Here is an 11780-nt window from a genome sequence, read left to right as displayed (position 1 = left end):
ACGGGAGCGCGCGGGCTCCACTGCCCAGTCCGCCCCCGGCCGTGCTCCGCGCGCTCACCATGGCGGGCCCCGCGCCGGTGCGGCGGCTGCGGCCGCTGGCAGCGCTCACCCTGGTCCTGGCGCTGGCCCCGGGCCTGCCCGCGGTCCGGGCCGGGCAGGCGCCGCGCCCCGCCGAGCGGGGGCCTCCGGTGCGGCTCTTCACAGAGGAGGAGCTGGCGCGCTACAGCGGGGAGGAGGTAAGCGGGCGAGCGCGGCGGAGGGGCCCGGGGCCCCGGCCGGCTGGTGGGCAAGGAGGCGGGGAGGCCGCGACGGCGCCCCCTCCCGGAGCCCGGGCTCGGAGCTGGGCGCGGGCCCGAGGCCTGCCGGGCTCCTCTCTCCAGGCCCCGACGGCCACCCAGGGGTCAGGGGCAGTCGTCGGCGGTCGGGCGCCCTGCTGTCCCCTCTCCACCAAGCCGGACACCCACCCCGCGCTTCCCCGCTCTTCCAGCGAGCTGCCCGCCTGCGATGCGTTTTGGCTGGTGGTCCGTACAGAAACCTCAGAACTTTCCTGTGTTCAGTGTTGGCAACAGCTGGGGACAGACACTTCTGCCTACTCATTGGGGGGAGTGGCGGGGCAGGGAGGGAGGGAGGCAAAGCCTGCTGCCTGGGTTGGGTGGGAGTTGGGGCAGGCCCAGGGACGAGCCAGGCTTTCCCTGCGCCTTGTTTTCCCGCCCCTATAGCCCAGGCTTCCTCTGCGGGCCGACTCTCCAAACAGGCTTCGTGCCTGTGCCCTCGGGGCTGAGCAGGAGCTCGGGGAGAGGGCAGAAGGAGATCGGAGCTTAGGGACAAAGACCCCCACCCCAAACACACCCACATCTGTCAGTAGAGTGCAGGTGTCCAAGAAGCTTGTCACAGTCACCTGTCCATTTGGGCTGGTGGGGCCCAGTGTGATGGCTGCGGAGTGTGGGAACAAGAGGCAGCTCATGAGAAGGGCCATAGCGAGCAGACATTAGATCGGGGAGGGGCGAGGGACAGAGTGGCCGCGAAATCATTGAGTTCAGAGTTGATATGAACCAGCCTCCTGCTTTTACACATGAGGAAACTGAAGCATGTCACCAGTTAGTGGTGGAACAAGGAAAACACACAATGTTCACTTGTTAAAACCCTCTGGCCTGGGCTCCCTAACCCCTAAGTTAACTAACCTTAGACAGATCAGCTTCGCAAGGGGGACTGGAAGCCTGGCTGTTAGGCAGTGATGCGAATTGGGCATTGTTGTAAAGTGGGGTTGGTTAGAACCCTGAGTCGATGAGAACACAGAGGGAGGGCGGCAGGGACGTGACTAGATGCTAAGGGACACCATCTTTTGGGGCAGCAGGGAACCAGAGGGTACAGAGTCAGGGCATCTGTGCAGGAAGGAGTTAACATAGCAGGCCTGCTCTCCTTAGAAAGGCCTGCTCAAAAGAAAGAGTGGCTCTTGGCTGCTGTCTGGATTTCCAAGGTGTTTCACACCTCCCTCATGAATAAGGGTGGCTCCGTGCGGGCTCTTTGTAAGAGCGTGTTTATGTTGAACACTGCTAGGCAGAGAGGGCCTACATGGCCGGCCCCCAGTAAAAAATCTTAGGCTCCGAGTCTCTAATGGGCTTCCCCGGGCAGAAACATTGCACACGTGTTGCTGCATTTTGTTGCTGGGGGAAGAGGGTGCTCTGTGTGACCCTTCAGGGGAGGGAGAAAACATAAGGAAGTCCACACTTGGATTCCCCTAGCCTCCGCCTGCGTCGCTTTTCCTTATGATCCAGCTGTGCATCCTTACTACGTTGCTGTGATAAATCCTAGCTCTGAGTACGACTGGTTGCTGAGTCCTGTGAGTCCTTCTAGTAAATCGCCAAATGTGGGGGTGATCTTGGGGACCCCCAGCACAGAACCCAAGGGAAGAGAGAAGTGGAGGTGTGTGCAGCAACAGTGCCAGGGGCTGCAGAACGGGGAGCTGAGAAAGGACCCTGGGTTTTCTCTGCTGATGTGATTGATAGTTAACTGAAGGAAGGAGGGAGAGAAGCTTGGAGATGGAAACAGGGTAAGGAAAGAACCGTTTTGGGTATGGAGCCCAGAGGATGTCTGTAGGCAGAGAGAGGAAGAGAGTAAGGGAGGAGGGGGCAGTGGAGTGTAGCTGGGTGGAGCTGTGCTCTAATGTGGTTTGTCCTAGATGGTTCTGGTTTATGGGTGTTGTCTTGGGATAATTATTAATAGCCCCCTTTCACTCTCAGAAGTGTCACTGTTTGTATAATGCATTCTATGGTCACCCTCGATAGAGCATTAGATGAGGTATTTGGATCATACCTGGGTTTGAGTGCCTGTTCTGCTCTGTGACTTTGGGCAATTACTAAACTGATGTGATGGGGCCCACCCAGATTTTCCAGGGTAATCTCCTTTACATAAGGTCAGCTGATTGTGGATGTTAATCACGTCTATAAAATACCTCCATAGCAACATCTAGATATGTTTTTGGTTGAGTAACTGGATACTATAGCTTATCCAAAGTGACACATAAAAGTGACCATCATAATGGCTATAAGAAGAGTTCCAACCTCTGTGTACGGGTTTTGTAAGGATTAAATGAGATGGTGATATGCAAAGTGCTTAGCATAGGGCTGGTGTAGTCCTACCACAGTAAGCCTTAATAAATCTTAGCTGCTATTATTTTTATTAGCTTATTATGAAAGATACAAGCAAGAGGCAGTATAACAGGAACATAATCCTCTTATGCGATTCAGAAATCAAATAAGCGCTGCAAACCGGAAGGCTTTTTTTAATAAGTCAATTGACAGCAAAACCTGATCTGATCTGAACTCTTGGTGATGGACCCTTGTTGAAGCGGACACGAATCTATTTATAGTCTTTATTTATCCTACTTAGTGTGAACATTCATGTTCATGCTTTACTGTGAAAATATTAATATAGTTGATAATGGGGTGCTGCCTTGGACCCCCATAGATATTATGGTATGTGCCCCATAAAACCTTTCTAAAATCTGACAAATTCTGAATTCTAGAATACATCTGACCCCCAAGAGTTTCCACTGTGGGACTGTGGATCTGTATAGCAAGTCCTTCAGAAACATCTAGCAATGAGTGTCTTCTTTCTGCTGTTAGCTTTTTGGATGAGAGCCGAGGCAGACCCACCTGTCCCAGCCCCACATCTGCCCTGTGGTTTGTGGAGGGAGCTCGGGCACCCGTGCAGGGAGCTGCGTAGTGTCGCCAGTGGAAGGTTCAGATTGGAAATCATGGAAGACAGGGGTCCTGGCTGCTGGTGGCCTTCGCAGAAGCATGCTGTGTTCTGGAACTACTGTGCAAGGCCCTGCACCGGTTTCATCCTTTGGGGCATTTTGGGTTCTCAGAGTCATCTACAGTGTGGCTCCCTGAATCATTCACACCTGGGAGTATGAAATAGCTGTAGTTGGGCTTGTGGCATCAATTAGTCCTCTTGGAATACCTGCTGAAAATCTGGCCGACTCGGCGCCTCTTCACAGCTCATTCTCCCCATAGTTCTGGTAAGGCCTGTATAGAGAAGGTCATCTGGAGGACCAGTCTTGTAGCTAACACAAAGATCACAGAGAAAGCGTGTCGAACAGAAATGAAAGTAGGACGAGAAAGGTCAAATGTGTTCCAGAGGGCCGTCCTGTGGTCCTCGATTTCTGCAGCTCTGGTCAAAATTGCCCTTAGAAGTAGAGATATTGGTCACACACTTCCGTGGGCAGCTTTTGCCTTGTCTCATCAGCTGTCCTCGTAGCAGGGTTTCACTCTTTACAAATTACAGGTCCAAGATTGGCATTCCGATTTTCAATAAGGAAGAATGTCGTGGGGAGGGCATAGGCTTTAGAATCAAACGGGTATGAGTCTGAATTCTGGCTTCTTATCTACCAGCAGAGAAACTGTCAGCAAGTTATTTAAACTCTAAGCCTCAGTTTCTTCATCTACAAAATAGGTATCGTAATACTTTCCTCGCAAGGTCGTTATAAAAGTTGTCATAAGTGACATACATGAGTATAAGCAAACATATATAACGTATGGAGAGCACCTAGCATGGTACTCAGTAAATGCAAATTTCTCTGCTTTCCCTTTGATTACCCCTGAAATACATATTAATTGTCCTGAATTACAGCCCCTCATAGCCAGCATGTGTGACTGAGGGCCCAGCCCAGGCAATATGATAAAGGAAAATTCTTGTATGACTTACCCTCACATTGAGCTTTTAGAATTGAGAAACAGCGTAAATCACAAGCCATTCATGAATTTGGTCATTGCTCGTCCTCGGAAAATCAATGCATGCCACGTAAATGTGGGGTGAGAGACGTGTACCTGCTTCTTTGCTGCTGGTGTTCTAACCTGTATGTCGGACTTTGGCGTCTTCAGAATTTTCCCTGATGGAGACGAGTCAGTGGCATGTGCACAGTATTTTCCTCTGCCTTAGCGATGGAGGAAACAGACGGGGGAAGGATTGGTTTATCAAGGAAAGCAGATGTCGTGACACAGTTAGCTTTGGGGGAGGGAGGATGGGGTGACTTCGAGGACTCTCTTTAGTCCAGAGGGAATGCCATTCTCCACTCTCCAAGTGCATCCTCAGAAAATGTTTCCTGCCTTAATTGCACTGTAGGGCACCAAGTGCAGGAGAGCCACCCTGCCCTCCCCCGCCTGTCCCCACACCCCCATCATGACGTCTGGGCCTGGGACCAGATGTATGCGTTTAACAAACACTTACAGAGAGCTGACTCCACCAGGCACTGTCCTAGCCGCGTTAAAGCACCAGCTGACTTAATGATGAGCACAGCTCCATGAGGTCGGTGCTGTTATTATCAGTTGAGGAAAGAGGCACAGGGAGGTTAAGGAACTTGCCCAAGGTGACACAGCAAGTGAGAAAGACAGGCGGACCAGGCTGTGCTCCCTCTGGCATGCACAAAGGAAATCAACCACCAAGAGTCTCCCTCTACGTCACTCCGGGCGGTGTGACCTGTTCCAGGGCATATTGGTTCAGTCTAAGAAGGTATCAGAATGCGAGTATGACAGGAAGTGTAGTTTAGTTTCTGGAGTTTATTCAGGGCGACCCTGGACCCTGGGTTTGCCCAAGGCCCTCTAGGCTTCAGGGTTATTCTTTGTAAATGGAATTTGTCTGTGCTCTGTCACCAGCTCTCCTTGGAATCTGTGCTTTGGGGGCACGGGGTTACACTTGTCTTCTGCTTTTCTAAAACTTAGCGATAGTGAGGAGTAGGACTGCACTTCCTCCCAAAGGATCATCCTGGACACACATGAAGAATAGACAGTCTGAAGGCTGTTGGATGGAGGCGGGTGAACAAAGAGGTGAAACCACCCTCTCTAATTATGCAATAGAATGATGGCTTGTAGATGTTTTGGCTGGGTTAAGGAATATGTTTTGCATCCTACCCTGGTATACACAAAGACACAGCTGAAACAAAAGTTCCATGAAACAATGCTTATTCTTACTATGTGTGATGCACTCTGATGTTTTCTATTTTAAACTTTTTTTTCTATTTTTCTTTCTCTCTCTCTCTTTTTTTTTTTTTTTTTCCGCTGAGGAAGAGTCGCCCTGAGCTAACATCTGTTGCCAATCTTCCTCTTTTTGTATGCTAGCCGCGGCAACAGCATGGTGACTGACAGACGAGTGGTGTAGGGCCACACCCAGAAACTGAACCTGGGCTGCTGAAGCGGAGCATGCCACGCTTAACCACTAGGCCACTGGTGCTGGTCCTCTATTTCATTTTTTTTAAAAAACCTGTTGAGAAATCACTAATAGATTACCAATGCTAATTACAGTTAGAAAAACCTGGCCTTAGATCCTTGGAGGACCCAGTTATTTCTGCAGAAGAAAACATTCGCAGCCATTTCCCTCTTTTCCAAGGAGGAGTGTCACTGTGGAGGGGCTTCTGCTCTGTCCCGGCCCCTGGTGCAGGGTCTGAAAGTGCTGGGGGGTCAGGAGCCGCTGGCCCTGCCTTCCTGCTGCACCCAGGCTCTAGGTCTCTCTCCCGCAGCTGTGGACGGGACCCTCCTTCCTCTGCCCGCTGCTTCTGTATCCTCTTGTCGTGGTAGCTCACGTGGCACCCCCTGCTGGCCCTGCTTGACCACGGGGAGGACAGCCAGCTGGTAAGGGAAGCCCAAGACCCAGAGGAAAGATAAAGGCCCGGTCTCGTTTATGCAGGCTGGTGCCCTGAGTCCCTTCCGTTGGGTACCTCTGGCCCACTCCCTGTGTCTTTCCTCTGGGTCCTCGGTCGTGTGGATGACTTCCCAGGACACTCTCACCCTCTCCGGGTCCCAGGCAAGTGCGATGTCCTCGTGCTGTGTGCCCTCTGGTGGGGCAGGCCAGAGAGTGGACTGAGCCTTGGGTCCCAGGCTCCAGGTTCCAGAACGTGCTCTTCTTTTAATCTGTTCTGTGACTCTGGGCAAGTCTCGTGATCTCCCCGGGCCTGGCTAGCTGCCTCTGTAAAGTGAAGGTGTTAGATAGACTATCTTCAGGGCCCCTTCCAGTTTTAATTTAAAATTCCTCCAGAGTCCTTATCTGTCACTTGGGAATTACATTTTTTTCCCTATCTTTCCTTTAGGAAAATCTCCAATCTCCTTCCTCTTGGTTATCTGATTCCTCTTTGAACTGATAACTTTTAAAACCTAGAGGAAGATAAGGGAAACTAACATTTTTTCCCCTAAACTGCTAAATGCTTTATGTCTCTAGCCGTGGTTAATCCTTTTAACAGCCCGATAAATGGATACTTGGGTTATCTTCCTAGTACAGAGGAGAAAACTAAGGCACAGAGAGGTTAAGTAATTTACCCAAGGCAACACAGCTCATAAGTGGTGGCTCAAACCCAGGCTTGACTTGAAAACTTATGCCAGGACTCATGACACCATGGTGAGTCCTCCTTTGGTCTCATGGAAAAAAACCCAGCCCTCCTGCTGTTATTTCAGACCTGCTCTGGGGACAAAAAGCAATGTATCCTTCCAGGTGGATGAGAGGGTGGCAGGACCATGGTGTGAAGCTGGTGCTGAGCATGTGGGTCTTATGTCTCTATGGATGTTTCCTTTCCTGTGTCTGCATTTATACTCCCTAAGCTTCCATCCACCTTCCTCAGTTGCCATCTCCTGGCCTGAACACCCATGCCTGCTAGCTCTGCTATCAGAGGACATCCATCTCACATGAAAAAAACTCGCCCCCAGGGCACACTGACAGTTAACTGGTCAGGCCAGTCCTCTCTAGGCAATGTCTGTGTAACAGGATTGCCTTGAAAGGCGCTCAGCGTGCCTTCCGCCCCTTTGTGACCATTTCCTTTGAGCACTTACACCTTCGATGTATAGTTTCGTGAGGGGTGCATATTTAACTGCCGCAGAAGTGGAGAGTGTTAGTGATCAGATGCGTGTTTTTATGTTATGTGTGTGAATGTCATGTGTATATGCCTGTTTCCACAGAGAAAAGTAACATCAAAGAAAAAGCCACAGAATGGAAAAGATGAGAAAATGCTGTGGGTAAAATTGCAACTGTAATATATTTTAAAACTTGATAGAAATACATTAAGGCCACTAGATAAGCTATCGAAGTTGAGGAACAAGTAATCACCATGAAGGACCGGCAGGAAATCATGACAAAAATGCAGTGTGCTGGCTGGTTAAGCCATGTCATTTGAATAACCCTTATTAGATGAGGTGGCACCAGCATCCACCAAGTCAGCGGGACTTCTGGGGACTGTCTGTAGGAGCTGATTCAGGAATAAGAGTAACCAACCCTGTACTGTGCCCCTATGCTGTGCGTGCGACGTGCTCACTTACACCATTTCCCTCCGCATTCCCACAGGGCCGGTAGGTGTCATCCCCATCTAACGCTTAGGGAAACTGAGGCCTGAGAGGTTAGGTGACACTGAGATATGTTTCCTTGGCCAAGTTGCTTGACTTCTCTGAGCCCCATTCCTCTATCTGTCAAATGTGGTAATGAAAACACTTGACCTTCAGCTCCAGGAGGGCAAGAACCCTAAGGGCACTCCCCGCCCCCAGAGAAGGCCAAGTAGCGTGTTCTTGGAGAACCTGAGATTTCTGTGCACGCTGGCCTGTGAGCTGCCGGGCTGGTGTCAAAGGAAAGAGCTTCCAGACAGAGGGTGTCCTGGAACTGAGCTAGTCACCCCAGCCTGAGCCCGACGTGATGGAAATTAGAAAATCCATGCTGTTTGCTTTTATATTATTCTCTTTTGGGGGAGAAATTCTAAGGTAACATTGTATACCCACAAACATAGCAAAAAATAAAGTATAAAACCCATTGTTAGAACCACGGGGAAGGAAACTGCGTTGCTTGTGTATTTCTGGCACCGTAAGTGGTTTTTCAAAGGATAAACTGGGAAAATATAAAAAGTGATTACGTTGTTCACATCCTTTGGCCCAGGACTTTCATATGTTGAAGTAGGCCTCAAGGAAATAACTCATCAAATTAGAAAGTAACGTAGAAAGATATTCATAATGCTGCCATTTATAGTTCTAAGGAATTGGAAACAAGCCAGACACCCAAAATAGAAGAATAGCTGAGGAGACAGGTACACAGTATCACTAATATAAATACGATACAGCTGTTTAAATGACAGCCATTTGGTTATTTCAATACATGAAAATGTTTATACAAAGTAATGTTACCTGTAAGAAACAAAATGTAAAATAGATCATTTACACTGATTACATCCATGTTTGTACACTGATGAAGATGGAAGGAAATTTGGACCGATTTAAACAGTTTATCATTTAACATTGTTTTGAATTTTTATCTGTGTAGAGTTGCTTCTGTTCCTGATTTTTTTTTTTTCAAGAAAGGTATCGCCCTGGGCTTGTCATGATACTCTGTAACTTTTCTGTACCTTGTGAGTGGGCCTGTTATGCAGGGAGGGGCCAGCCCGCTGAGGACTGGCTCTTTTTAACTTCACCCACAGCTCTCTCCACAGCCCATGGTGGGAAGAGATTTTACTGACTTGAGCTGAAAGAGCTGGGCTCTTCGCCTGCTCCTCACAGCTTCTCTCCTGCTTTCTAGGAAGATCAGCCCATCTACATGGCAGTGAAGGGAGTGGTGTTTGATGTCACTTCTGGAAAGGGTAAGTGGCTTGGCTTTGTGAATCCTTATTTCTGGGGAGCTAGGCAGCCAGAGTGGGCATTGGAGGTGTGAGGAATGGGAAGGACTGAGTTAACAATCTTTATCAGGGTTGTACTTCAGCAGTTTTTTTCCTAATAATGTCATGCTCCTGCTCAAACACCTTCCATGGCTCTCCATTGCCTATAGAATCAAATTTAAACTTGATCGTTTACTGTGGTTGAAGCAGTGAGAGGAAAAGTGTTACTTAGCAAAGAGTTGAGATCATAGAATGTCATAGAACATTTTAATGCCATTTCATGGTTTCGCTAATGGTAACTACAAATGATATCGCGGAAGTAATTTTGTAATGGCTCATTGTTTCCTTGATGCCAAACAAAAGAGGTTAAACAGAAATAGACTTGGCTTCCACTGACATTTACAAAGACTGAGCATTTTTCTTGTTTGCATTTTAAATACTTTTTAAGAGATTATTTTTATTCTGTATTTTTTAAAAAATCACTTCTCAACCCAGCATGTGCGACTTACTCCATATTCTGAATTAGTGGAATGCAAACTGATGGCTGGGGTGGCTTATTGGACTTCACATCTTCACTGCGCTCCATCTCCTTGGGCCTGGAGCGTTTTTCACGATTGGGTGGGTCTCGGAAGCCCTCTCCCCCCGCTGCTCTGCATGCACATCCACTCTCACACCCTCCTCCTTCCTCCCCACTGCAGAGTTTTATGGACGAGGAGCCCCCTACAATGCCTTGACAGGGAAGGACTCCACCAGAGGGGTGGCCAAGATGTCCCTGGATCCTGCAGACCTCACCCATGACACTGTGAGCCAGCTTAAGAGCCTTTGTCAAAATGTCGTGCCCCCCACCCCCCGGCCATGGCCTTTTTTACCTCTGGGCAGTAGCAAGGCTTCCTAACTAGCCTCTTTACATCTCAGTCCACTGGGTGTGGTGGCCAGCTGTCTTCCTGAAATAGACATCTTACCGTGCCACTCCTACTCAGAAACCTTCCATGGCTCCCCGTTGCCTACAGAGTCAAGTCTAGACTCCAGCGAACTTATGATCAAATGCAGTGATCTTCACAGTTTGGCTCCAGCCTGCCTTGGCAGCCGTGACCCCCATCTCCCTTACCATCTACACCCACAGCCCCCAGCCTCTTACAGATTTGCTGTTAGTCTCTGAGACCCACTCCCCAGGCCACTCTTGGTGGCTCAGGAGATGAATCCTGAGCCCCCATGCTCATGTTTCCATGAAGGAGAAAATGGCATTAACAAAACCCAATTCAGAGTCTAAGTGATCCCAACAGAAAGGCTGGCATTCCCCCGAGTTGTGCTCAGATGAGTCAGACTCTTACGCTGCAACATTACAGAAACAATGAAAACATTAAGGAGGGGGAAGGGTGTATAAATCTCTAATGGGAGGAGTGTAGAGAACGGTGGGATCAATCAGGCAGGAGGAGGGGCATGCAGATGGCAGGGTGCGCCCCCATCCGGCCCCAGGCCGCTGGTGCTCCGGAGGCTTTAATTCGTACATCAGTCAAACAGCAAAACGTGATGAAGCCATTGCTCCCCTCCCATCACCACCTCCCCAACACACACGCACGCAGGATTGTCTCTTCAAAAGCCAATTGTCCATTATTTGGTTTGTTGAGATATTTTTTCTCTTGCATCGGGGGTGTGGGGCGAGTAAGGGGGGACGGCGAGAAACCAGTGCCGGGCATGCTTCGCTCATCCCCACCCTCTGTGTGTCCTGGGCTTTTCTCCCCAAGACGGGCCTCACAGCCAAGGAGCTGGAATCCCTGGATGATGTCTTCACTAGAGTGTACAAAGCCAAGTATCCCATCGTTGGCTACACGGCCCGAAGAATCCTCAACGAGGACGGCAGCCCCAACCTGGACTTCAAGCCTGAAGACCAACCCCATTTTGACCTAAAGGATGAGTTCTGATGTTCGCTGTGCAGGAGCACATTCTTAAAGGGGGAGGCGGGGGGACACCCAGGGGTGACATCTCCTGCAAGATCGGCTGCCTGGGCCTCTGGTCACCCGATCTGAATAAAGCAGATGTTTAACCTGGAACACTGGATGCCCTTTATTGTCCCTGGACAAGTGTCCTGTCCACCTGGTGTCCTGCCCGCACACCAGCCAGGGTAGTTCAGAATAGCCGAACAGGGAAGCTCCCCGAGTGTCAACATTGGCTGTCCCGGTGGTGGAATTAGGAGTGACCTTTATTTCTTCTTTATATTTTTCTGTACTTGCCAACTTTTCTACTGTGACCGTGTTTACTTTAGAATAAGCACAAAAATAAACTTCCTGTTTTCACAAAAGGAGAATTCTTCCTTGGAGCCTCGTTGGCACCCTTTGTAAGGGATAGCCTCATGCCGCCTTTCCCTTCCGTGGTCCTGCCCTGTCTGCCTGCCTGGGAGGGGGCCGGGCAGCAGGAGGCATCCACGAGATGTGGCAGAAATGGGGAGGATTGGGGGAGGAGTGGAGAAGGGGAACAGGAGGTGCTAAAGGGGCTGGCTTTACACTACACCCCGGAGAGATGCCGGTGTGAACTGGCTTCAGCCCCACCTGCAGCTGGGAAGTAGGGAGGAGGGCTGGGGTCCAGTGTGGGCAGAGCCTGCTCTGGAGGTCATTCCAGGGGTGGTGAAGCACACGCAACACGCTGGACTCAGGTCAGATTTGATAAAGAA

The 11780-nt window shown here is 49.8% G+C and overlaps 1 protein-coding gene across 1 annotated transcript in view; it reads left to right on the top strand.

Annotated features, from left to right (window-relative positions):
- Positions 1 to 11411, top strand: part of NENF (neudesin neurotrophic factor) — an 11958-nt gene extending 547 nt beyond the window's left edge. The window contains exons 2-5 of the mRNA XM_046683957.1: positions 1 to 236; positions 9037 to 9097; positions 9811 to 9914; positions 10858 to 11411. Of these exons, the coding sequence (XP_046539913.1) occupies positions 60 to 236; positions 9037 to 9097; positions 9811 to 9914; positions 10858 to 11034 (519 nt within the window). The 5' untranslated portion in view covers positions 1 to 59 and the 3' untranslated portion in view covers positions 11035 to 11411. The remainder of the gene's footprint in view (positions 237 to 9036; positions 9098 to 9810; positions 9915 to 10857) is intronic.
- Positions 11412 to 11780: the final 369 nt, after the last annotated feature.

Source organism: Equus quagga, chromosome 13, assembly GCF_021613505.1.
Source record: "Equus quagga isolate Etosha38 chromosome 13, UCLA_HA_Equagga_1.0, whole genome shotgun sequence".
In the NCBI taxonomy this organism is placed as follows: domain Eukaryota; kingdom Metazoa; phylum Chordata; class Mammalia; order Perissodactyla; family Equidae; genus Equus; species Equus quagga.
The sequence above is the reverse complement of the archived record's forward strand: the minus strand, read 5'-3'. Positions and strand labels throughout refer to the sequence as shown.